Here is a 23,821-nt window from a genome sequence, read left to right as displayed (position 1 = left end):
CTGAGGAAGATAAGAGGGAAAGCTGATGGTTTGGTTTGGGTATGATCTGACGGCTCATATACAGTCTCCACATGGCAATTAATGGATGGCTCCACAAGGAACTATAGTCTATAGTGGATAAGGATCACTTCGCCCCCTCATTTTGGACGCAAATATCAAAAAGCTTATTTATAATATTTTTTGCTAAAACAAAGCCCAGGATTACAGAGCTCTCGGTTAGAGCTGGCCATGGACCCATGAACCGGTCAAATCCAGAACCGGACCAAAACCGGTCCGGAACCGTAAAAAAACCGGTTTCGGGCCGGTTTCAAATTTTTAAACCGTAAACCGGCGGTTCCGGGTTGGAAGGCGGTTCAAGGACCGAGCCCGTCAATAAAAAGTTAATTAATTTTAATATATTATATATTATTTGTTTTAGTTAATTTTTATAGTTAACGTAATATTTATAATTTATTTTATTTCATTACTTTCTTACAATATAATTTTAACGTGTTATATTATTTTTATATTATACGTTTTAAAAATTAAATTTTAATTTTAATTTCAGTATTCTTAAACCGTCTAAAATCCGGAACCGTTCCGAACCGGCATGGAACGTCACTAGACGGTGCCGCACCGATTTCATTTTTTCTTAAACTGTGATCCGACGGTTCCAAACCGGAACCGTCGGGTTATGAATCATGGCAATCTCTACTCTCGGTCATAATAATTGAGGAGAGAACACTTTTGTAAGAGGAATCGAACCCACAACTTAATAAATTGTTGTCCAGCACTTATAAGTTATGCCATTGGTTTTCAGTAATATAACTTGAAATGAGTTTTAATACAAATCAAAATAATCAAATAATTAATTAGAGTCTATCAAAAAAATAAAAATAAATTATACTAAAAAATTGATGTATTGCAAGCTATAAATTACCATTTTTTAGGATATCATCTTAATTTAGAATTATTTTTGCATTTCTGAAAATATTTTAAACTTAAAGTTTTTTTTTATTATTAACCCTTATAGAAAGATAAATATCAAATTACAAATGCACAGTAACGTGTCGTTTTAGTGGTTCTCTCAACTTACAATTGCTCTAGCTATTGTCGTTTTGATTTTTATTCAAAGTAATTACAGTCTTCTGCCAATTGCCAAAACTTCTTCAATTTGTTCAATCTTCAATTTGTTTCTTCTCTTGCAAATTACGCGTTAATCTTCAATTGGTTAAAAATTCTCCAAAAAGTAGCAGTTTTCCAAACCTTTTTATACGTTATTCTATCGAAAGTGTTAACTTTTCTCTCAATTATACATTTATTACAGCTAAAGATCATCAAAAGACAAGTTTTATTGCATCCCAGACTCCAAATCCTTATACCCAGGTTTGTTTCCCATTAATTTGGTTCATGAGCCTTGTGTTTGTTCCTTTGTAATCACTAATTAATCATCTATGTACTAAGTAAAAATTCCATAAATATGAGTAGTTGTAGTTGCCAATTTGAGATCTTTTCATGTTTAACTGTCAGCTCATTGATTTATTTCTGTTGTTAAACTGTTTGGTGCTTAGATTTAATTTGGGTGTTTGATTTTGTTGTTCCAGAAGATGCATTTTGGTTTAAATGCAAGCTGGAAACAAAGTGCCATTCAAGGTTGTTTAGATATGACTCATTTTTATGTTTTATCCTTTCAGCTCTTTGTGATTTGATATGGTCATTGGATGACCATGTCAAGGAAATCAGACCTCTATCTTTCACCTTGTGGCATACTGGATTTTAAGTGGACTGGTTGAATGGATAAGAAAAATATAGATGATCATGAGCTGGGACCGCTTCCGTCACCAAAACAATTAGACAGATTTGGCTTTGTCAAACATGACCTTAATAATTCCCCTGATGGCATAAGCAAGGGCAGGTCAGCACATGAATTTCAAAGAGAGGAAAGGAAGATAAGAAAATGGAGGAAGATGATAGGAGTTGGAGGGAGTGACTGGAAGCATTATGTCAGGAGAAAACCTCACGTGGTTCAGAGGCGTATCAGGAAAGGAATTCCAGATTGTTTAAGGGGTCTTGTTTGGCAGTTGATCTCCGGAAGTAGAGACCTTTTATTGATGAATCCTGGGGTTTATCAGGTACTTTTTAACTTTTTCGCTTCATAAGTTAAGCAATAACCTCAGTGGTTCTTGTCGTTTAATGGATGAATCACTTTTTAAGTCGATTTGCTTGAGCTATGCTTGCATCCACTCATTTTACTTCTCTTTGTTCCTATTTCTGTTTTCATGGCCACACCTGGGGTTGTGGGCGCCCAGCTACTAGATGACTATTTTTTGTAGTCAATTTTATGTTAAGTGACTGCAATTCTATGCTATATCTAGTTTATGTTATGGTGTATTTTATAATGATCGTAGAACATATCACTGGGTCATAAAACATACTATGGCTTTTCCTGAGTGCGATCTGGCAGCTTTATTGAAAGTCATTTGTTATTTGTAGGGGGGCTGAAGCTCTAAGGCTTAGTTTGTGTTGACCCGAGGTATATAATATGAGTGGCTGATTTGGATAAATGGCAAATTCGTGAACCTTTAAAAAATTGCATTCTGCTATTTCCATGAAAGTTTTATATTCATCCATAAAATAATTTATGCATTACGAGGAATAAGCTGTTAAACTAGTTGGGAATTTGCCTAGTTGTGCTTGCTCATTGTAGGATTTTTAATTTACTTTAGTTGAAATATTTATCAAACTGATTGCCAGTTACTTAAATGTTTTCACATAAACTTTGCAGACATGTGCAATTCGGGTTTAAGTCAACAGCCTTGAAATTAAGATTTGTGCTATCCATACTTAGTTCTTTTGTATTGTTTGGAATTACAGAGCTATTTTTCTTTAGCAGCTTACGTGCTTGGATAATGCCACTTTAGCAATTATGTTAGCATATGGTAAACTTGGTTACAAAAAAATTATTTTGTGCTTCATGATGTTTTGTTCACCGCATCATGTTAATCTGAACTGTTCGTTTTTCATTTGCTGCAGCAATTACTCATATATGAAACATCAGCATCTGAGGGGGATATAATTCGAGATATTTCCCGTACCTTCCCTTCACATGTTTTCTTTCAACAGATACATGGACCTGGTCAAAGGTCCCTTTACAATGTTTTGAAAGCATATTCTGTCTATGACAGAGATGTTGGATATGTTCAGGTGTGCTTCTTTAGTGATTTACTTTACTATGTTTGCTTGAATTATAAAATGAAGAAATGCATTGACATTGTCAAATATTTAGGGAATGGGTTTTGTAGCTGGTTTATTGCTTCTTTATATGAGTGAAGAGGATGCATTTTGGTTGTTGGTTGCTTTACTGAAAGGAGCAGTACATGCTCCAATCGAAGGATTATATCAGGTACATAAATGATTTAAATTTTAATTTTTTACCAACATTTCATTCACTTATTCTTATTATCCAGTCTGGCCAGCTTAAATTGTCACTTGTGAATTGTGATGCTTATGCTCCCATGAATGTGGTAAATAGAATTTACTCTTTGGTCAATGTATGTAATATATCTAAGTTCGAGGTTAGTGGAAAAATAGTAATGAGCATAATACAATGTGTTGGACTAAGCAAGGTTATCTGACATAAGTAGTATAAAATAGCATTATACTTGGCTGTAGCTTTGTCTATGCAGATTAGGTGTCTTGTTGAGAATGTCTGAAGAGTGATTTCAGTATGAGACATCTAAAAGATATTTAATGAGGAAAGCCTTAAAAGTGTCATATAGAGCAGTATGATGCGGTAAAAATTGTATTTAAAATTTGAACATGATACAAGTTATGTATTTTTGTAAGAAGAGAACCATTAATCAACTACCTCAGCAACAAACCACTTGTGCCTTGATTCTGGTCTTTTCAATTTAACTCCCTGCTTTGTTCTGTCTGATATGATATCTGATTAACTCTCTCTCTCTCTCTCTCTCTCTCTCTCTCTCTCTCTCTCTCTCTCTCTCTCTCTCTCTCTCTCTCTCTCTCTCTCTCTCTCTCTCTCGCAATGGAATTGATGTGTACTTCGACTCCTTGATTAGGTTAACAAATACACAAACCTAAGAAGGGCCATCTCTCCATGATCTGGTCCGAGTCGTGTCCAAGTCGGCTCCTTCTTTAGTGTTCATAGATTCGGGAATTTTTTGGATGCTTTGATTTTCCCGAGTATACGAATTCTAGCACTCGTTAATGTTCAGGTGGAAGTCTGGTCCATTCTTATGGATACTTTCAGTTGTAAATTTCTGTTATCTTTGTAAGTTTGCTTCTACAAGAACTTCACCTCCTTCATCATCATGCACCAAGTAATTGCAGAATGAGCCATGGTCTGTCTAGAATCACTGCTATGTTATGTTGCACGGAAATTGAAATGTTATGATTATCTAAAACGTTTTTTAATTGAAAAAGAAATGGAAAAACGCAGATTTGGCCAACTTTACGTGCAAGGTAGTTAGCTTTTATTGCTAAACTTTTACACGAGACCTGGGTCCGCCATTTTGTCATCTGAGATATGTTCAATATAAAAAGATTATATTTCTGACGGCCGGCTTTTCATACTTATTCTGTAGGTAGGGCTGCCCCTCGTACAACAGTATCTGTTTCAGTTTGACCACTTGGTGAGCGAGCATTTGCCAAAGCTGGGAGAGCATTACAGCCAAGAAATGGTAAATCCTAGCATGTATGCAAGCCAATGGTTTATTACAGTTTTCTCTAATTCTTTCCCCTTCCATTTGGCTCTTCGAATTTGGGATGTCTTCCTCTATGAGGTCAGTAGTTCTTAACATTCTAAATATTTATGTATCTAATTAATTTTTCTTGTTAACTTCATTACTGGTTTGGAAATTATTTTTATTTTACATCTTTCTTGTCAGGGTGTTAAGGTTGTTTTTAAAGTGGGTTTGGCTCTTTTAAAATATTGCCACGATGACTTGGTAAGTAATCCTTTTGCCATTCTCAATTCATCAATGTCTATACTGTGCTAAGTCTAATATATGCTATCTTATTTTGTCGTAAGGTAAAATTACCCTTTGAGAAACTCATACCCGCTTTGAAAAACTTTCCTGAGGATGCAATGGATCCGGATACATTGTTACCAATGGCTTACACATTCAAGGTTCTCTCTGTTTATTCCTCGTCTTTCAGACATACTGCTTCTGTAAAAAATAAATAGTTCCCTGTCTAAAGACAACTCGTGTTTTTTGCGCTGATCCCAACTTTAGCATATAAGTACTTAATATTTGTAATAAGTGGCATTCAACTTGTTGAATCATAGATATTTTCCATTGACATATTTTATTAATGTTTTATAAGCAGGTGTCGAAGCGATTGGAAGAACTGAAACAGGAGTATGACAAGCAGAACGAGTCACAAATTAGTGATGATCAGAAGCAGTTGCAATGAAGGTTTTTTCTCTTCTCTGGAAGAACTACGCCTTAAGTTTACCAGAATCATGATTTTAATTATTTATTCTTTTGGCAATGCAGCTGTCTACCATGATGACCGTAAATTAAAATGTTTCACATTTGTCTTGGATGATTGTTCATAGTTGTCGATATCCATCCGAATCACGTGTTACATGTTGAACTTTTTTGAATCATAAATAGTAGAGCTGTTGCACGAAAATAAAAATGTTAAAATGAGGAACGCTGCTAAAATAAAAAATAGTAGTAATATGATATGTTTTACAGGAATATATTTTTAGATTTTAACTTCAATACTGTATTAACACTTACTCAATTTATTAATAATAAATTTTAATTATAAAAATTTAATATTCCTATTATTAGTTTATAGAAGTTATAAGGTAGAAAAAGCAACACATTTTGATGCAATTTAAAATATGATTGTAAATTATTACAAAGATTATAATTTTATTTATTCCTAACTATACAATCGATGATTTTCTTTTGATACTCAATTTTTAGGAAATAATTTTGATATACATCTAGATTCGAGATTTAAAAACAAATTATCATAATTATTGCACATTTGAAATATTATGAATGCGTTTGGCATTGATATTTAAATAATTTATTTATTTTTAAATTTAAAAAGAGTCATTATAATTTTTGGAAAAAAATTAATTTAAAAATACAATCTAGAAAAATAGTTTGAAAATTGAATAATGAATTTTAAAATATCAAAAATACTTTTTAAATTCAAACAGACGAGACTAATTATTAACAAATGATTCCATATGCATGGGGGAACCACATTTCATGGTAAAAGGAGTAAGTGCGCATAATGCACAACTTTATAAAAGAGAATCAATTCAATAAATTATGTAATCCAATTTGGGACTATCGGAACAATTTAGTACCGCGCGGCCGTAATAACTCGGCTACTCATTCCGTCTCTAGTGCAATGAGATTTTTTCATACTTTAAAATCAACTCAGCTTAACATAGAAAATGATGATAAACAATTTTTCCTACATTTTTTTCTAGCGGTGGCCGCAGGTTGATCATGTCACCTGTAATTCGGATGCTGCATATTTCGCGAAAATCAGCATATTAGTATCACTTGTGTGGTGCGGGATCACGATGGTAGATGCTTGGAAGTAAGGGTTCATTTGATGCTAGAGTTACAAGAGTCTTTTATGGAAGTCACAAGCTTTAAAGAATTTTTAACCTGAGTTACGGGCTGGCTTTGCACCATATACGGTTTGAACATATGCGTTACTTCTAGTTCATGTTTCTATTATTCTTTAGAGGACTATTTATCTGTTGGTTTAATTGTCGAAGAACGTAAGCATGTTTTTAAAGACTACGTTAATAGTTCATTGAGTTATGCCAGAAAATCAGCGAATATGATTGCCCTCTCGGGTATCCATTTCTATATCTAATGTTTCAATTTGGTAGTCAGGTGCTCTAAAAAATTTATCTTTGCATTTGTATTTGGATATTTTAAATAATCTAGTATTATTTCCTAAAAAATTAAATAAAAAATGTAACCACGAAAATGGAATATGATAAAAATAACAATAATCTACATAATTATATAATTGAGAGGAAAAAAAGAACATCCTCATGAATTTCTAATATAGATAAAAAAAATTAACTTTTATTTATTAAATTTTTTAAAATTATTAATAATCAATACTCAGTAGTTTTCAATTTAAATAAAAATTTTATGTAATTTTTATCTCTAAAAGCTATTATAATAGATATTTTTATTATAATTAAGATAAATATTTATTTTTTTATTTTTAATATTAAAGTTATCATTTATCAATTAATATTTATAATTTTTTTTATACATTATAGAGAACCATTATTATAAATTTCCAACTTAAATAAAACAGTTTTTTAATTCTAAAAGTTTCTATTAATGAATAATTTCCAAAAATATGTCAACTCGAACGACCTATATAATCTTTTATTTAAATTTATTTTTTGTTTTCATAAATGCAACAGAAATAAAAGTAGGTGCAATAATCCAAAAATCGAAGGGCAAATTAGCCAACAACCTGATCATGTTCCTTTTTTTTTCTTCCTATCACTAGCATAAAAAAAATACGAATCTGAAAATGCCCTCTCTATTTTTCGATTAATTCAATTTTTAGGGTTTGATTTGCAGTCTAAATTTCTTCTTCTGCTACAAAAAATGACACTGGAATAACAAATCAACCGCCATTCTTCGCTTCTCTTTGTTCAGCTATCAGCAAATTTCCAATTACAATCGAACTACATAATCTCTGGTAATTTGATTTTAATTTTTTTTACGAAGATTTCGGTTGATTTATTGTCAATTACATTGCTAGAATTTGTTTATGATCAAGTCATCACAGATATACTTACCCGTAATGAGATATTAACAATACAAATGATGTGTTTGTTTTGATGTTATAATAAACAGATTGTTAAAAGAAATGGAGAAAAGTTTCACAGCTGAAGATCTATCCACCATCGGAGGAATCGCAACAGTTTCGCTGCTTCATTCGTTCATTCCGACGCATTGGCTTCCCTTCTCAATTGTTGGGCGTGCCCAGAAATGGACTCTTTCAAGAACCCTCCTCGTTACTGCTTTTGGGGCAGTTTTACATGTACTGTCTACTTCACTTCTTGGTATTACAGCAATTACCATAACTAACACAATTGCTGGAGAAGAAACTGTTCATAAACTTGCTTCACTTCTGCTTGTATTTCTTGGTGGTAGTTATATATTATTGTTTCTCTCTGGAAAAGGCGGCCATAGTCATTCTCACAACCAACCAATGGAAAAAATGGCTGTTGCAGGCCTCGTCCTTGTTCCTGCATTATCCCCGTGTGCTACAACTCTTCCAGTTTTTCTTGCTGTTGGAAATTCATCCTCCATGATGGTGCTTGCTATCATAGTTCTATTGTTCAGCACCATTACAGTCATGACCTCACTCGTGGCTCTATCGTTCTATGGTGCTAGCCAGCTAAAGTTTCACTGGGTGGAGCGCTATGACAAACTTCTTGTCGGTTCAGTTTTATGTTTGGTCGGAATCTTAACACTAATTTTCCACGATCATGATCATCATCATACTGGAGGTTTGTCAGGAGATCATTTGCATAGAAAAATTCTCGCATTGTAAGTGCTCTTTATGTGTTGTAGTATGTATTGTGTTTTTTTATCCTAATATTAGTGTTGTATGGTATATCCTCGTCTTCTTTGACGACGCTCTGGTTGTAACTGACGGTTGATTTTGAGTAAATCGTTATTCAATATGCTACCTTGATGTTTAAAAAAAATATATGCTCTGTTATCAAGTAGTAGAATAAATTAACTGAGTCTTTCTTTTGTCATTATTAGTGTGTCTAAATCAATGTTTAAGCTAATCTTATAAACAAAGTGACATAGTGGAAACATAGTTATTAAAGGCGTGCCTCAGGCCTGAGGCGACTCATCGCCTCACCCGCCGAGAGGCGCGCGCTGGCCAGGCGAGCCTTTGTGACTTTTGGCCTTAATTTTTTTTTTTTATGTTAAATATTGTTTTATTCATGTGGGCCTTTTAGAGTTTAATTAAAACCTAAACTCTTTAAAATAGCTGCGGCCAGCGGCCACTTCATATTTTAACCTGATAAATTTAACTCTAGTTATCTTAAACTCATTAAAATGATGCTGCCAGCAGCCACTAAACATGTTTAACCTAATTTAAGTCTATTCAAATCACACACACAACACAAGTAGTAGAAATACTGAAAAGGCTACAACGATGGCATCTTCTCAAAAAAGGACTATTTCAGTTCTTTGAGATGAGGAAGAAGAGGAGGAAGAAGAAGAAATTGAAAGTGATGGCGGAGAATTTGTTGAACCGGAAGATTGCGATGATGAATTAATTGATCTTGATTGATGATTACCGATTGGCAGTCTTCTAAAATTTAGAATTTAATAATTTGATTATGGTACTATATATTTATATAATTTTTTATTTAGTCGCATCTTTTCCAAAGGCTTCGCATTGCCTTGCGCCTCAGGCTCTAGGACCCTGCACGCCTCGGGTCGCTTTTCATATTTAATAACTATGGTGGGATAATTGAATTGAGATTAAAATGTTAAATTGTGCTATTTTGCTATTGTTTATCCTCAGCAAGAGAAAGATAGTATTAGAGAAGTGAAAGGTGTTTTTATATATAATTTAAATGTGGGGCCAATATGTATGCTGGACCGGAGAAGGAATTTAAGGTTCAAGATGAACTTGTAGATTCGTTGAACGATCTGTTTACAAGTGTTTCAACTATGGTTAAAGACGAACTTGAGGTAACAAAAATCTGAAACCTTATTACTGTTCGTGTCCTACATTGCTAGTTTGCTTTTTGTTGCATCCAATACTTGTGCATTATTTTTTACTTTTTGTTGGAACTTTTGGAGAAAATGAACACACGAGTAGAGTATAATGGTTTTGGGGATGTAGCTTCCGGGTTGAGGGTTTTTGTGGAAGTCAAAGAGTAGTAGTTTTGATGAGCATGTTCAGCAAATTGACACTATAGAGCAGCAACTGAATTTGAGGCTATAGTGTCAATGCTTGATCAATATGTCTCTATGCTAGAATCAAAAGTGCAGTCTGTATACCAACATCCATTTTAAACTAAAGGTTTGTAGATACGACCAGTTGCTCTTCCATGATTATTTTTCTTGCGCAATTCATATTCTTTGGCCTGGTCATAAATTCACAATTTATTGTGCAGTTGAGCTCCAGTATCCTTTGAGCGAATGAGTTTCAGTGTGGCACATCGTGTTTGAGTCTTGGTAATTTGTGTTTCAATTGTTTGCATTTTATCTTCATGCAAGCGAAAATCTGCTCTTCAAAGTTTTACTTTTCTTTTTTCTTTTTTGATCTTATTGTGAGTAGTAATTACTATCGACTTTGTGAATATCAAGATGAGCAAGTCAGCATCAACTCAGAATTAAAAGTGTTTCACTATTTCTAGCATTTTCAGCATCACCAAAAGGTTTGGAAATTACTCAGATATTTTTACATATTATTGAAATTATTGTCTTTTTGTATTTTTGTTTTGGGTCTTGGATCTTGTTATTTTCCCATTCAAAATCAAACATCTGTGATTATGATTTCTCATTCTGAAACCTAATAATCAAAGAGCTACTTCTTCATATCTCTTTGTCTTTATCTTGCAATGGTAAACCTTAGGCTGAAATTTCCATATTTGTATTACAATATCCAAAATTGAAATAACCTTAAATTTATTCTCAGTTCAAAATTGTCTTAATTAGTGTAACAGAGTACTAAGCTAGTAGCAGCAATCATGATTTGTTTTGTTTTCAATAAACAACTAAAACCCAAAGATAAAGTAAATTATTTTATATAGGGGCAAAATTTGTATTCAACACTTGGAAGTTGGAACATACAATTTATGTATTTTTCTAAGACGAGAACCGTTAGAATTTGTCAACTATCTCGACAAACAAGCCACTTGTGCTTTGATTCTGTTCTTCATAATTTAACCTCCCAGCTTAGTTCGTCTAACGACTGATTGAATCCCTCTTTCTCTCTCGTACAAAATGGAATCGACATGTCATTCAACATCGACTTTAATAATCCTTTTTTTTTCTTTATCCTCCAGTTACACAGCCAGAAAAATCATGGATATAGTATAGTGTTTGGTCAGAGTTCAGCTCCTTGTTTAGTGGAAGTTGTTTTATTATATAGATTTGGGAATTTTTTGGATGCTTTGATTTGCCTGAGTATATGTATTCTACCATTCATTAATGTGTTTCAGATGGAAGTTTCTGGTCCATTCTTATGGATGCTTTCAGTGGACTAAGGTTCATGTTGATCTCTCCTTTTCGAAAGTTTGTTTCTACCAATCGCTTCGACATGATTAATAATTGTAAATTGTAATAAGTGGCATTCAACTTGTTAGTGATAATCAGAAACAGTTGAAAAGTTTGCTTCTACCAGTCATGTTTCAGTTCTACCAATCGCTTCGACACCTGCTTATAAAACATTAATATACATACATCAATGGTAGAGTTTATACAATTTAACAAGTTGAATGCCACTTATTACAACTTACAATTATTAATCATGTTGCGATGGAGGATGACAAGAACGAATTACAAATTAGTGACAATCAGAAACAGTTGCAATGCAGGTTTTTTTTCCTCTTTTCTAGAAAAACTATCCCTTTAGTTAACCAGAATCATGATTTTGATTCTTTTGTCAAATGCAGCTGTCTACCATGATGATTGTAAATTAAATGTCCTTCAAAGTTGTCGATGTCCATCTGAATCGCGTGTTACATATTGATTTTATTTTTTCCAGAAATTGTAGATATATATATAGATGTTTATATAAATGTTCTAGGATGGAATTCTATTCTTGATTTTATGAGGATAGATACTGAGAAAGATGACGAAAATGCTTCTTTATTTTTTTACAAAATACAAGTCATTTAGCTTTTGAAATGTTAGTTAGGGGGAGATTCAGTTCGGTTTAGTTTGAAATTATAAAAGTTACTTCTTTGGTTCAGTTTGATATGGTAAAAGTATCAGATACAAACGAATGGTTTTATTCGGTTCAGTCTGAAAAATATATTGCTATTTTAAAATTTGTTCGGTTCACTGAATTTATTCGATTTTGTTCGGTTTGGATGAATTGCGCACCTGTGGTAGTCTAAAGAATTAGTTTCTCTTATGCTTATTATTAGTAGTACTCATGTAGATCTCATTGAGAGAATTCTTGTTCAGTTCTTTCTTTTTCCCCCCAATCTGAGGGAGTTTTTATTTTAACATTTTGAAAGGTGGGACTTATCAAATTAGACAATATATTATTGTCATGGTAACGATTTGAAAAGTTTATTAAATGAAATTTTTTACCGTGAAATTAATTTTCTATATTATATTAAACCTTTGTTTTAAATCTAACGGTAAAGGAGCATATATCACCTCACACGGTCTTATTCCAGGAATTGTTAATTGTATTTTTGAAATGCAAGTGGAGATGAAGATATAGTATTTTTCAAAAGCAAGTTGTGCTGAAATTTATATTATAGGTTGGGATGGATAAGCTTCACCTTAAATAAATTTATTTTTGATCAAAAAAATAAAATATTTCATTCATACCTGAGTATAGAATACTGTTTAATCTCATTATATTAAGATGTAATGAATCATGTTCCGAAAGAAAATAAAACTTCTGCAGTAGTTATTTTCAATTCTAAGCAACTCTTTTTTATATTTATTAATTTTAGTCTAATTTACAAAATTATTTCAATTGTAGCCAAAATTTATTAATTAAATATAGTCAAAGAATGTTAATGATAAACAAAATTCAATTGAATTAGGAAAAGTTAACATAAAAAGATACTCCAATTGCTATTATGTAGCTAAAATCCAGTTCAATTTAACCAATTGAATCAATTTGATTATATTTAAAATAAAATTCTTTAAAATAGGATATAATTGATAAAATCATAACTTTTATAATAAAAAAAAATTATTGCACGTAACTATTGCGTCATGTTATTCGTGCAACAAACTAATAATACGTTAGTCATGTGAAAAAAATTAAGTAATAATTAATAAATTTTCTATTACAAATGCCTAGCTTCTTGTAAATATGACATAGACAACCAATTTATGGGATAAACACTCAAATAAGTTGGATTTTTTCGAATCATTGTGTCTTACAATTAATGACTTTATTAATTAATTAATACTTTTCATAACTTTTATGTGATTTTTTTAATTACCACTCAATATGTTAATAATAAATAAATTATATTCTTAAGCTATTACTGTAATTTATAAAGTTACCATCAAGGTAGCACGGACACAGACACGGAGAAACAGGGCACTTGGACACGGACACAGTGAAACAATGTTACTTTAAGGTTTTCTATATAAAAAAAATGAAGCTTTGTTTCCGAAACGGGACACGTTGATTAAATGAAATGTCCGTGCTACTTAGGTTACCATAGCAGATTTGCTTTTGATACTCAGTTTTTAGGAAATTGTTTTAATATACATCTAAAGTGATCATTTAAAAATAAATTTGACGCAAATGTATCAAGACTTTGATAGATTTGTCTATTTGCAAATAATATTTTAAGAAGACCATCAAGATGAACTTTTAATTGATTTTTTAGATTTAAAAATCAAAATCTATATATTTTACGAAAATTATATTGAAGAAAATAGTTATAAGAAAACTATTGAAAAATGATGCCATATAGGAATTCTTGGGAGGGAAATTTCTTGGCAGTAGGAGAGAAAGTGTGCAATAATGCACAACTTTATAAAAAGAAGCAATTCAGTACATTTTATAATCTAATTCTAAAATGTAGCCATCAAATTGGAATTAGGTAGACGTAAAATAGCGAGAGCATCGGGTGCAATGCTATTTTACAGTTGCGGAACTATGAACACTGACCACAGAAAAAATTTAGATAGACAGATTCCATTACGTCATGTTTAAAATAAATATCATATTTAGCATTTTATGTTAAAATTTAAATATATAATTTTTATTGGAGTTTATTTTAATTTTAATTATTTAGAAACTATTTTGTCAAAAAAATATTATTTAGAAAGTATAGGAAATAGAAGAGAAAAGAAGGTGGTGTGGCCATAGTACCAAAGCCACGCAAGACAAGCGTGGCAAGTATAGGAAGGAGACAAAAAATGACAGCTCATACATCTCTGGCATCACAAACTCATCAATTAATTTCTGTACATCTACTCTTCATCACGCCCACACGGACGGCCCATCTTCATCCATCTCCAGTGCTCAATTATTACGTACCGCATCTGATTCTATCCTCATCCCCATCCAACCGTTCACAACGACTCACGTGATAAATCATCTCTCCGATTTAAACGGATAAATTAGTAATTTGAAAATAAATAGACTTTTCCATAAAAGGGATTCTCTATTCTCGAAATCCCGAAAAAACCTCAACCAGTTTCGAGCAGTCACGCACCTGACATGATAAGATGATCCACAGTCCAACACGTATTTATCAAAAAAAAAACAAATTGTATGCTTCAAAAGGACAATTTAGTCAATTCATTCTAAAAAAACAACACCTCTTATTTCTGAAACCCACAGTCCAACACGTATTTAACTAACAAATTCGCGGTGCCAACGTATTTCCCGTAGAATCTAAATACATTTTATTTTATTTAAATATAATTTGTTTAAAAAAAGTTGAGGATAAAAGACTACCACTCGTCTAAAATGGGGCAGAAATAAAAATAGGGGTGTGACTGTAATAACCAAAGAATAGAAGGGCAAAATAGGGAACCGCTTGAAGAGCACGCATCTTGCGCCTCCTATAAGAAGGGTTTTTAGACCTATTCTTTTTCCATCCCTAACATAAAGAGTGCCGTTCTCTCAAAAAAGTATTAGAAAAAAGCTTAAATCCCTCTCTGGTTTTTCAATTTCTTTCTAGGGTTTGAATTTGAGGTTGTTCTTAAAAAAAAGGAGCTAATTTTTGTTTCAGATCCTCATCTTTTCACATATTCTGTAAGTATTCTCTTTGTATTTCGTTATTGAGCTCCATTTATCATTCTTATCGTCATGTTTTGTCAATTTTTTTGAGATTGTTAATTTTTTCATTGTTTTTTAAATCATGGCTGGTTATGTAAGAAAAATATAGATCATGATCATGATTTTGACGGTTAGATGTTTCGCTTTTTTTTAAAGTAGTGATTATGTTTTATAATGTTAATTTTGCTGGCGTTACTATCAATTTTTAATTGAAAATCGTTTTCAATTAGACGCTTTTTATAAAATTAGAGTTTTTTAGAAGAAAATTTGTAATGGAATTATCGAATTTCATGACTTTCTTCTGAATAATTCTTGTTAATTCTATAGGGGAAAAGATTATTTTGATGAATATTGTATGTTGTTATGATTGTTCTACCTAGATTTGTTATTGTGCTAGATTGTAATTTGTACTGATTTTTGTGTGGTTAATGTTGATTTGCAGTTCAAAAACTGAATGATCAATGGAGTCTAAAGGTGGTGAGGAATCTTCTAGTAGTAGTAGTAGTAGTAAATCATTATTCTACGAAGCTCCCCTCGGATACAGCATCGAAGACATTAGGCCCAACGGTGGAATCAAGAAATTCAGATCTGCTGCTTACTCCAACGTCAGTTTGCTTTTTCAACTTTGTTTTACTTTCATCTACATTTAGTTATGTAAATTGCTTACTGATAATGGCTTATGTTTTGTTCCTTTCTGCAGTGCGCTCGCAAACCATCCTGAGATTCGCTAAATTTCCCGACATAACCCCCTTTATTGCTTTCTTAAATTGTCATTCCTTTGTCTGCATTTCTTTTATACTTCCCTCGAATCTCCTCGTTCACTCAAAATTCCTTAAAAATCTTAGTTGTTCCTCTTTAATTCTAAACTTTAATTCAAAATGGCCGTAACTGCATCTCCTATTGGATTCGAAGGCTTCGAAAAGAGGCTTGAAGTGTCTTTCTCTGATCCTGGATTCTTTGCTGATCCGAAAGGGTTGGGCCTCCGTTCTCTGTCGAGGTCTCAAATTGATGAAATTCTTAAGCCGGCTGAATGCACTATTGTCGACTCGCTTTCAAATGATGATGTTGATTCTTATGTCCTTTCCGAGTCTAGTCTGTTTGTGTATTCATACAAAGTTATCATCAAAACTTGTGGGACTACCAAGTTGCTTCTCTCAATCCCTGCAATCTTGAGATTGGCTGATACCCTATCACTCACTGTCTGTTCGGTGAAGTACACCCGTGGGAGCTTCATATTTCCCGGTGAGCAGTCATTCCCTCACCGTAGCTTCTCTGAGGAAGTAGCTGTTCTCGATGGCCATTTCTGCAAACTTGGTTTGAACAGTGTGGCCTATGTCATGGGTAGTCAAGACAAAACTCAAAACTGGCATGTTTACTCTGCTTCTGCCAACTTGAAGCGCGGTTCTAGCGCTGTCTACACTTTGGAAATGTGCATGACTGGTTTGGACAGAGAACGAGCTTCTGTGTTCTTCAAAACAAACACCAGCTCAGCTGCTGCGATGACCGAGAATTCCGGTATCAGGAAAATCCTTCCACAATCTGAGATATGCGACTTTGAATTTGATCCCTGTGGGTACTCCATGAATGCCATTGAAAGAGATGCAATTTCTACAATTCACATCACTCCAGAAGATGGGTTTAGCTATGCAAGTTTCGAGTGTATGGGTTACAATTTGAAGGAGATGAACTTGACTGTGCTGCTTGAAAGGGTTCTATCTTGCTTTGAACCTAATGAATTCTCCATTGCGCTGCATTCTAATATCCAACACGATGAGATGAGATTCTCTCCCGATGTGAAGGGGTATTCCTGCGGAATGAGAAACTATGAAGCACTTGGGAACGGTGGAACAATCGTTTACTACAGTTTCGAGAGAAGCAAAGGCTGCGCATCACCGAGATCAACCCTGAAATGCTGTTGGAGCGAGAGCGACGAGGAAGTTGAAGAGGCGTAGTTTGTTTTGTTTGTTATGTGTTGTCTTAGTACTGTTTAGCTAAATAAAATGTTGTGGGGTTATGATTGTGAGACTAGTAACTGTTTGTTTGTCGTGTCTGTTGAATTCTGTTTTTTTCATGAATTGTTTAAGTTTATATATACAATTATTCTACAATCTTTCTGTGTTCTACATTTTGAATTCCCATTTATATTTGCTTCAGTTTTGTGAGAGTTGCTAAATAATAGCAGATGTAGATATGTTTTAAAAGTAATTCCAAAAGTGAAGTTGAGCGGAAAAATAAGATGAGATAGCATCAAAACTCAATAGGATGAGAGACAGCTCTGTGGCGTTTCTTCTTTATAGTTATAACTTATAATACCATTTATATTTTTTGTTATAATTTAATTAGTATATTTCAAAAATTATATGATTATAAAAGAAAAAAATAACTGTAGTTTATTGCTTGTTAAAATTCATTTTAGTTTGTAATAAATTTCCAGATAAGTACATAAAATCATTAAAAGTTATAGATAAATATTAAAATTAGTTTATATTACTCCTTCCGTCCCATAAAAATAGTCAAAGTTGAACTAAAGTGGTAGTTAATGATGATTTATAGAATATAACAAAAACATTTGAAATTAATAAAAGTTAATGTTGGAATTTTATGTAAATTATTTAAATTAAGATAGTAATTTTATTTATATTTTATCTAAAAAAGTCGTTTTGTTTATATTTAATGAGACGGAGGGACCATCTATTCAGCAACAATATGTTTTTACCTATTGTTTATTTGTTTCTTAAATAGATTTTTAAAAATCAAAGTAAAATTTAAAAGGAGGGAGGGGTTAAAATTACCCAAAATTGTACTCCCTCCGTCCCGTTTAAGAAGTCTCATATTCTATTTTGGCATGTCCCATTTAAAAAGTCTCATTACTATTTTTAGAGTATTTTCCCATTGAATACCCAATTTTACCCTTATTTTAGTTATCTTAAAAGAGTTCTATAGAAAATTCCACTATCATTAATAGGGTCAAAACATGAAAAAACATGAAAAGAAAAGAATAATTAACGTTTTCTTAATCTGTGTGTAAAGTCAAATGGGACTTCTAAAGTGGGACAGAGGGAGTATTGCCTAGGAAAGAGTGTTAAATGGCAGAGGTTAGCATCACATGTTCAAATTTGGAAGCTATGTTTGTGGTTGGCATTTGCCGAGCAGATTTGGCAGATTTTCACATTTGTTGGGTTTGTGTGGTTGGCATTTGACAGGTAGATTTCCTAGAAAATGATTCTGTTTCTGTGGTTGCCTTTTGCCATGTAGACATCCTACAAAATTATTCTCTTCCTGTGGTTGGCATTTGCCACGTAGACATCCGAGGAATAAGATTCGATGATATCAAGAAAAGGGAGGCTGAAATTTAAGACAGATAGATACATATCAAAAAAATAATTTTATTCAAAATCTATTTCATTCTTTTTATTAAATAATTTTTCATTTTTTGTTTGATATTTTATTACTGTTAACCCAAAAGAATTTTATTTTCGTCAAAGCAATGTCGTTTTTAGCAGTATCTAATAAATAAAACAATATCAAATAATGTCATGACTGTAAAATATAAGAAAATAAATAAAAACCTTTTGTATCAAATTTTAAAAGACATCCCTGGATTACTAAAAATATAAAAGCTAGAGTTTTGAATCATTCAAATTTGAGATTCAATGAAACTCTTTTTTCTAGAAGAAGTAATGCAAAAACTAATATTAGAATCATCGTCACTTTGTATTTCTACATCAACATCCGCTTCTAACAATGGCCGAGTGAGCAGAAATTATAGTACTGTGTTTTGTTAGCAGAATGCAATCAACCAAATTAGGAGAAAAAGCTGCAAAATCAATTATCATTTCAATTGATATTCTCAAAATTTGCAATTCGTACCACAACTGTTGTTCTCTGAGTTTCTCAATAAACTTGAGCTGTGAAAAGATTCTGTAAAAGAAACAAACTGGAAGAATTCCGCCTCATATTACTTTTATATCAAACATTATGATGATACACTCGGAGCTTCAGCTCAGTTGGATGGCTTTGACAGCAATCAGTATGGTTTAAACTTTCTAGCAGCTCTTAATTGCTGAATTCGCTTTTTGTCCTGCTCAAATTTGCTTTGGAGAGCTAGAATTTCTGCAAAATAAATTTTCACATGAGCAATTAAATTTCAAATACAGTTTGGTGTTTCGGCAAACAGTAATGAAATATAAGTGAAGTGAGTTTCGTCGTACCATTTCTCTGAGTTTCTCGTTTTTGAAACCTATAGAAGTTTAGCCCGACTTCATTCTGCTTTTTCTTTGCCAGCTGGTTCTCAGCAACAACTGGGGCAACAGAAACCACAGTAGTTCCACTTTCTGAATCCGTTGTTTTCTTTCTTCCTTTATGATGTGCAACCACTGTCCACCCTTCTTCAGCAATCCGGGATTCTCTTTCTTTTTTCTCCTGCACCATAGCGTTACAATAAAAATGAGAAGCCGGATAGATACACATTTGCCACAATTCCAAAATGACAGATGTGACTTTATTCAACAAATGTTAATGCTCTGACATGTCGATGCATGATAATTTCAAAATATTCAAAAACTGAGAAAATATAAGCCAAGCATGGATGTCATTTGACAAAATAGTGAAGTTAGGCATTAGAGAGCATATATATATATACCTGATCAAGTTTTTCCTCATGAGAAATTATAAACTCATCTATCCTTTGTTGCAACACCTTCAAACCTGGTCTACTTTGATGGTACTCTGCAAGCCATTCTGTTGCAGGTTCAAAGTGAGAACGTTACAAAATATTCATCACCGGAGAATAAGAATAGAAAGAAAATAGAAATTTGATAATATCAAAGAAAGAATAGATTCTTGTTTGTTGACTTCTCTCAAACGATCATTAATGTATGAAGCACATTGCATATGCTCTCAACCCTACTTCCTATTGCCTTCTTTGGGAAGAAGAGAGAGATCCATAATAGAACATGTAAAATTCTTACCTAAATTGGGTGCACTACATCCTGTGGGTGAGTTTCAAGTATATTAAAGTAGTGAGGTAAAATAAACAGTAATCGTGTTAATCATCAAAACAGATGGTGCATGTACACCAGGTGCGGGTAGAAGTTTCCCTTGAAATATAATCTTACAGGAGCTTACAAGTCTATGACCATTACTTATGGGAATGGGCATAAGAACTATGGTATGCCCTATAATTGAAATAATAGGCCTGTTTTTTGTAGTTAAAATAAAAAAATAGAAAGCATAAAGAGACATGTCAGGAAATGTATAATTCATACTTTTCATTCCTTTTGAGCAGTCCTCTTCTCCAGACGATATGTGATAAACATCATCCATAACAGCCTCCTCTTTGTTTTCCGGTATGTTCCCGGTCTCCTTTGATGCGTCATGCTCCTTCTTCTTCTTCTTAGATCTTTTAGATTTACCTGAGGATAAGAGATCATCAGGAAACATTTAAAAGATCATGACATAATGTCTGCCATAGAAACTCTCTGCAAATTTGCGATGATGCATTACGATTTATGGTCTCAGTTTTCGTCAGAGCTTCACTTCTCCCTATGAAACTCTCAGCATCTCCTTGGGCTTTATTTTGGCTGTGATCTGCTGCTCCATCATCTAAATCAAAAGAAAAATTAATCAATCAATCACAAACTAAAGAGTTGTACTAAGATAGAAGAATACCAAAGGCGCTATATTACATACAAATTCAGACAACTAAAATTGTAAGCATAAGCTAGAAATATGTCAGCGCAACTTTACCAAGTAGAACTACAAGCACTTGTGCTACCATGCATTAACTTACATACAGCTCTAGAAAAAAAAAAGTCTTTCATAAACTAAGAGAGCATCTTCGTTAAACTCCACCAGAACACGTCACTCTTATATCAGACAAGCCACTCAACCTACCATGTTTTTCATCAAAATCGTCTTCATCCTCAGTTTTGAGTGGATCAGATTTGCTGATCAACGCAATATTTTTTGCTGCATTTTTTCGTTTCTTCTTTGGCTTGTTCTTTGAATTTCCTCCTTCTGCCTTGGTCATCTGTTCTTCTAAGACAACAAAAACCAAAAAAATGAGACAAGATTGTCAAAAGACAAAAATCAATAAGTGGGACAAGATTATCAAATATTTATAAACCTACCATGCTGTTCATTAAATCTTTTTTTATCATCGGTCCTGAGTGGATCACGTTTGCCAATCCTGTCAATGTTTTTCTCCTCAGTTTTTCGTTTCTTATTCCTTGGTTTGTTCTTCTTAGTTTCTCTTTCTGCTTTGATGGTCTGTTTTGCTGAAACATAAAAAACAAAAGGTAAGACAAGAATGTATAACTGAACCAATAAATGAGAAAACATTGGCAAAATTTGTAAGCTCACCACGTTGCTCATCCAAGTTATCTTTGTCCTCTGTCCCAACAGTAATTGATTTTCCAATCAGATCCCTTTTTCCATCCTTATTTCTTTCCTTCTTCTTTAATTTATTTTTTTTATTTTCTCCATCTGCTTCAATCATCTTTTCCACTGAAACAATAAAAACAAAGAATTATGAAATGATAGTAACTATTTAGAGTGAAATAAATGTCTTAATTCCGTCTGCTTTTACCTTTACTGATCTTAACAGTCTTGCTAATATCAAGATTGATTCCTCCCTCCCTCTTCCTCTTCTTCTTGCCAATTTGCTTGACCTTTTCATTCCTTTCTTCATCTTTGGGTACATCTGAAAGGGAAAAAGGGTTAAGCGCTAAAGCCCATTATTAAATTTCATATACAGGTTTAAAATACATTGCTGTTTCTTCGGAATGCACATGCATGACTTATACGTTGAAATCTGGTCAAAAACAAGGATATCTTCAGTTAGAATGTTGTTTTTTGTATAGTGTCATTAAGAGCATGCTTCTTTTGACCTAAACCGATTGGATTCTATCAACAGACTGACCTCCCAAATAGAGAAATGATGAAAGAATGATTTGAAAGAGTACATGATTGATCTCATCCATGTACAGTTTTATTGTATGGGCTATTTCACTATCTAAAAACAACATAGTGTAATGATTATTGTTGCCTATTAATTTTATTCTTATTGTATCTTGAGCATAAACCTCCATGATTTACAGCATTCTTCTTGTTCTTAAAATATCTGAGGTCAAGCACTGCTTAGCCTACTTTATTCAAGACTTCCAAGTATTTCTATTTAAAAGCCTAAAATCTTATTTTGCACTATAGCCTACTCATGCCGAAGAACAAGATATGAGCTTGTGCAGCCAAGTAGTGTTCCTTCAGTTAAAAACATAATTCAAATTGCACATCCAGCCAGCTACAAATTAAACACAAATGAAAGAATGAGCTACATCCCTTAAAGTGACCATCATTCTCTTAGTCTTTCCTACATGAGGTATAACCTTCGCCACGACATTAGTAACTTAGCTCTTCACACTTTTAATAGAGATAGAGTAAAGGGGTGGGTATTGAAGATTGACCCCACAAATTCATTCAAAACACAATAATCCCCTCCTTTCTAAGAGTTGTAATCAAAATCCAAAATCCCTTCCAATGCAATTTTAATAGAAAGATAAACAGTAATAGACTACACGGTTACAAAACAAAGCACGCCAATACAAGATTAAAAGGTACAAAATTCAATCAAAAGGATACCTTTCTTAAACAAGTCATTTGTAGCCTTCTTACTGTTCTTGAGCTTCTTCTTGTCCATGTTTGTTTCACAGAAAGCCTGGAAACAAAGAGAAGGGGCTTTTCAATGCAAAGGTAAAGTGCAAAACCTAGTTTATGGTTTTGTATTTTTAATTCATTCTGTTCATTAAACATGCTCGTGGAAATCAGTGAACCGGGTTCGCTTTACTTGGGCTTACCGGGTTCGTTTTACTTGAGAAGCCCAGTTCAAAATCGTGCCCTTTATCCTCTATAGCTCCCCTAATAGGTTCTCATTTTCACTGTGTATAATGCTCTAATCGAGCCAAGCTATGCCGAGCTTTGAGATATTTATACTTAAATTGGCACATGGAATGAGTGTTCATATACGGCTCAAGCTCGGTTCGATTTAAAATTGAGCTCCAGCTATAGCTCGATTATTCATTTATATTTCTTAATTTTATAATGTTCATGTTCCTCACGAATTCAACTCATATCTTGTTTGTTTAGATGCTAAACCAGCCTAGCTCTCAGGCTCTCAACTCATAATTGTTTAGGCGCTAACCGAGTCGAGCTCAGCTGGTATATTGTTTTTTTAGGTGCTAAACAAGCCGCACTATGAAGCACATATGAACCGAGCTTTAGCTCTCGGTTAGTTTAACACCTAATGAACATAAAACAGCCCGAGCTCGAACTTGGTTTGTCTCTAGCTAATTCAGGTGCAAGGGAGCCGAGCTCGGTTCACTTTGAACTCTAATTATACCAAACAATCACTTTTTCAAACACATACTAATTCAACTATTATCCGAAACACCAATAGCAATCAAATGTCTCAACACCACCTAATCAGCAGTAATTTAGAAAACGAAATAATATATACATTACCTAGAGAAGACAGAAAGGTATGAAAGTGGAAGGACGAAGCAGTCGGAAAGGACAGACACAGCACTGGCAGCGGCGGCGGACACACGCAGCGCTGGCAGCGGTAAGTGCAGAAAGAGCAGTAGCAGCGGATGCGAACAGGAAGAGTAACCACAGAGCGGCGGCGGAATGAGCAGTGGCAGCGGGCGGCAGATTGAACAGTTGAAGAGGATAATTATTTTGTTGTATCGGTGATGAAATGGGAGAATGAAGAAATTTTATGGGTTTGGGTTTTAGGTTTCATTAAAACCCGGTCCAACTCCTTTCACTGCACTCA

At 33.4% G+C, this 23,821-nt stretch overlaps 4 protein-coding genes across 6 annotated transcripts; 3 read left to right on the top strand and 1 right to left on the bottom strand.

Annotated features, from left to right (window-relative positions):
• Positions 1-1,108: 1,108 nt before the first annotated feature.
• On the top strand, positions 1,109-5,598 carry LOC126677439 (uncharacterized). 2 transcript variants are annotated; one of them, XM_050372053.2, is made up of 9 exons: positions 1,112-1,365; positions 1,674-2,111; positions 3,013-3,183; positions 3,266-3,382; positions 4,584-4,781; positions 4,887-4,946; positions 5,030-5,128; positions 5,329-5,417; positions 5,499-5,598. In XM_050372053.2, exons 2-8 carry the CDS (start codon positions 1,773-1,775, stop codon positions 5,413-5,415), a joined length of 1,071 nt encoding a protein of 356 aa, XP_050228010.1. In that variant the 5' UTR covers positions 1,112-1,365; positions 1,674-1,772; the 3' UTR covers positions 5,416-5,417; positions 5,499-5,598. The 2 variants fall into 2 exon arrangements, with proteins under 2 accessions (XP_050228012.1, XP_050228010.1); XM_050372055.2 differs by having other exon boundaries at positions 1,109-1,365; positions 5,329-5,598.
• Positions 5,599-7,454: 1,856 nt separating this feature from the next.
• Positions 7,455-8,712, top strand: LOC126677440 (uncharacterized). The gene is made up of 2 exons (XM_050372056.2): positions 7,455-7,713; positions 7,872-8,712. Exon 2 carries the CDS (start codon positions 7,885-7,887, stop codon positions 8,572-8,574), a length of 690 nt encoding a protein of 229 aa, XP_050228013.1. The 5' UTR covers positions 7,455-7,713; positions 7,872-7,884; the 3' UTR covers positions 8,575-8,712.
• A 6,085-nt stretch (positions 8,713-14,797) lies between these two features.
• Positions 14,798-17,099, top strand: LOC126677360 (S-adenosylmethionine decarboxylase proenzyme). The gene is made up of 3 exons (XM_050371928.2): positions 14,798-14,967; positions 15,434-15,596; positions 15,692-17,099. The coding sequence occupies exon 3, from the start codon at positions 15,870-15,872 to the stop codon at positions 16,941-16,943; it is 1,074 nt and encodes a 357-aa protein (XP_050227885.1). The 5' UTR covers positions 14,798-14,967; positions 15,434-15,596; positions 15,692-15,869; the 3' UTR covers positions 16,944-17,099.
• A 1,710-nt stretch (positions 17,100-18,809) lies between these two features.
• Positions 18,810-23,721, bottom strand: LOC126677506 (uncharacterized). 2 transcript variants are annotated; one of them, XM_050372167.2, is made up of 11 exons: positions 23,509-23,721; positions 22,630-22,705; positions 21,581-21,694; positions 21,355-21,498; positions 21,123-21,269; positions 20,887-21,027; positions 20,497-20,595; positions 20,259-20,405; positions 19,634-19,731; positions 19,203-19,413; positions 18,810-19,104 (listed from the first exon to the last, which is right to left on the bottom strand). In XM_050372167.2, the coding sequence occupies exons 2-11, from the start codon at positions 22,685-22,687 to the stop codon at positions 19,019-19,021; spliced, it is 1,245 nt and encodes a 414-aa protein (XP_050228124.1). In that variant the 5' UTR covers positions 22,688-22,705; positions 23,509-23,721; the 3' UTR covers positions 18,810-19,018. The 2 variants fall into 2 exon arrangements, with proteins under 2 accessions (XP_050228124.1, XP_050228123.1); XM_050372166.2 differs by having other exon boundaries at positions 20,887-21,030; positions 23,509-23,720.
• Between the last annotated feature and the right edge of the window lie 100 nt (positions 23,722-23,821).

This window comes from Mercurialis annua, linkage group LG4 (genome assembly GCF_937616625.2).
Source record: "Mercurialis annua linkage group LG4, ddMerAnnu1.2, whole genome shotgun sequence".
Taxonomy (NCBI): Eukaryota; Viridiplantae; Streptophyta; class Magnoliopsida; order Malpighiales; family Euphorbiaceae; genus Mercurialis; species Mercurialis annua.
This window is presented reverse-complemented; position numbering and strand designations above follow the sequence as displayed.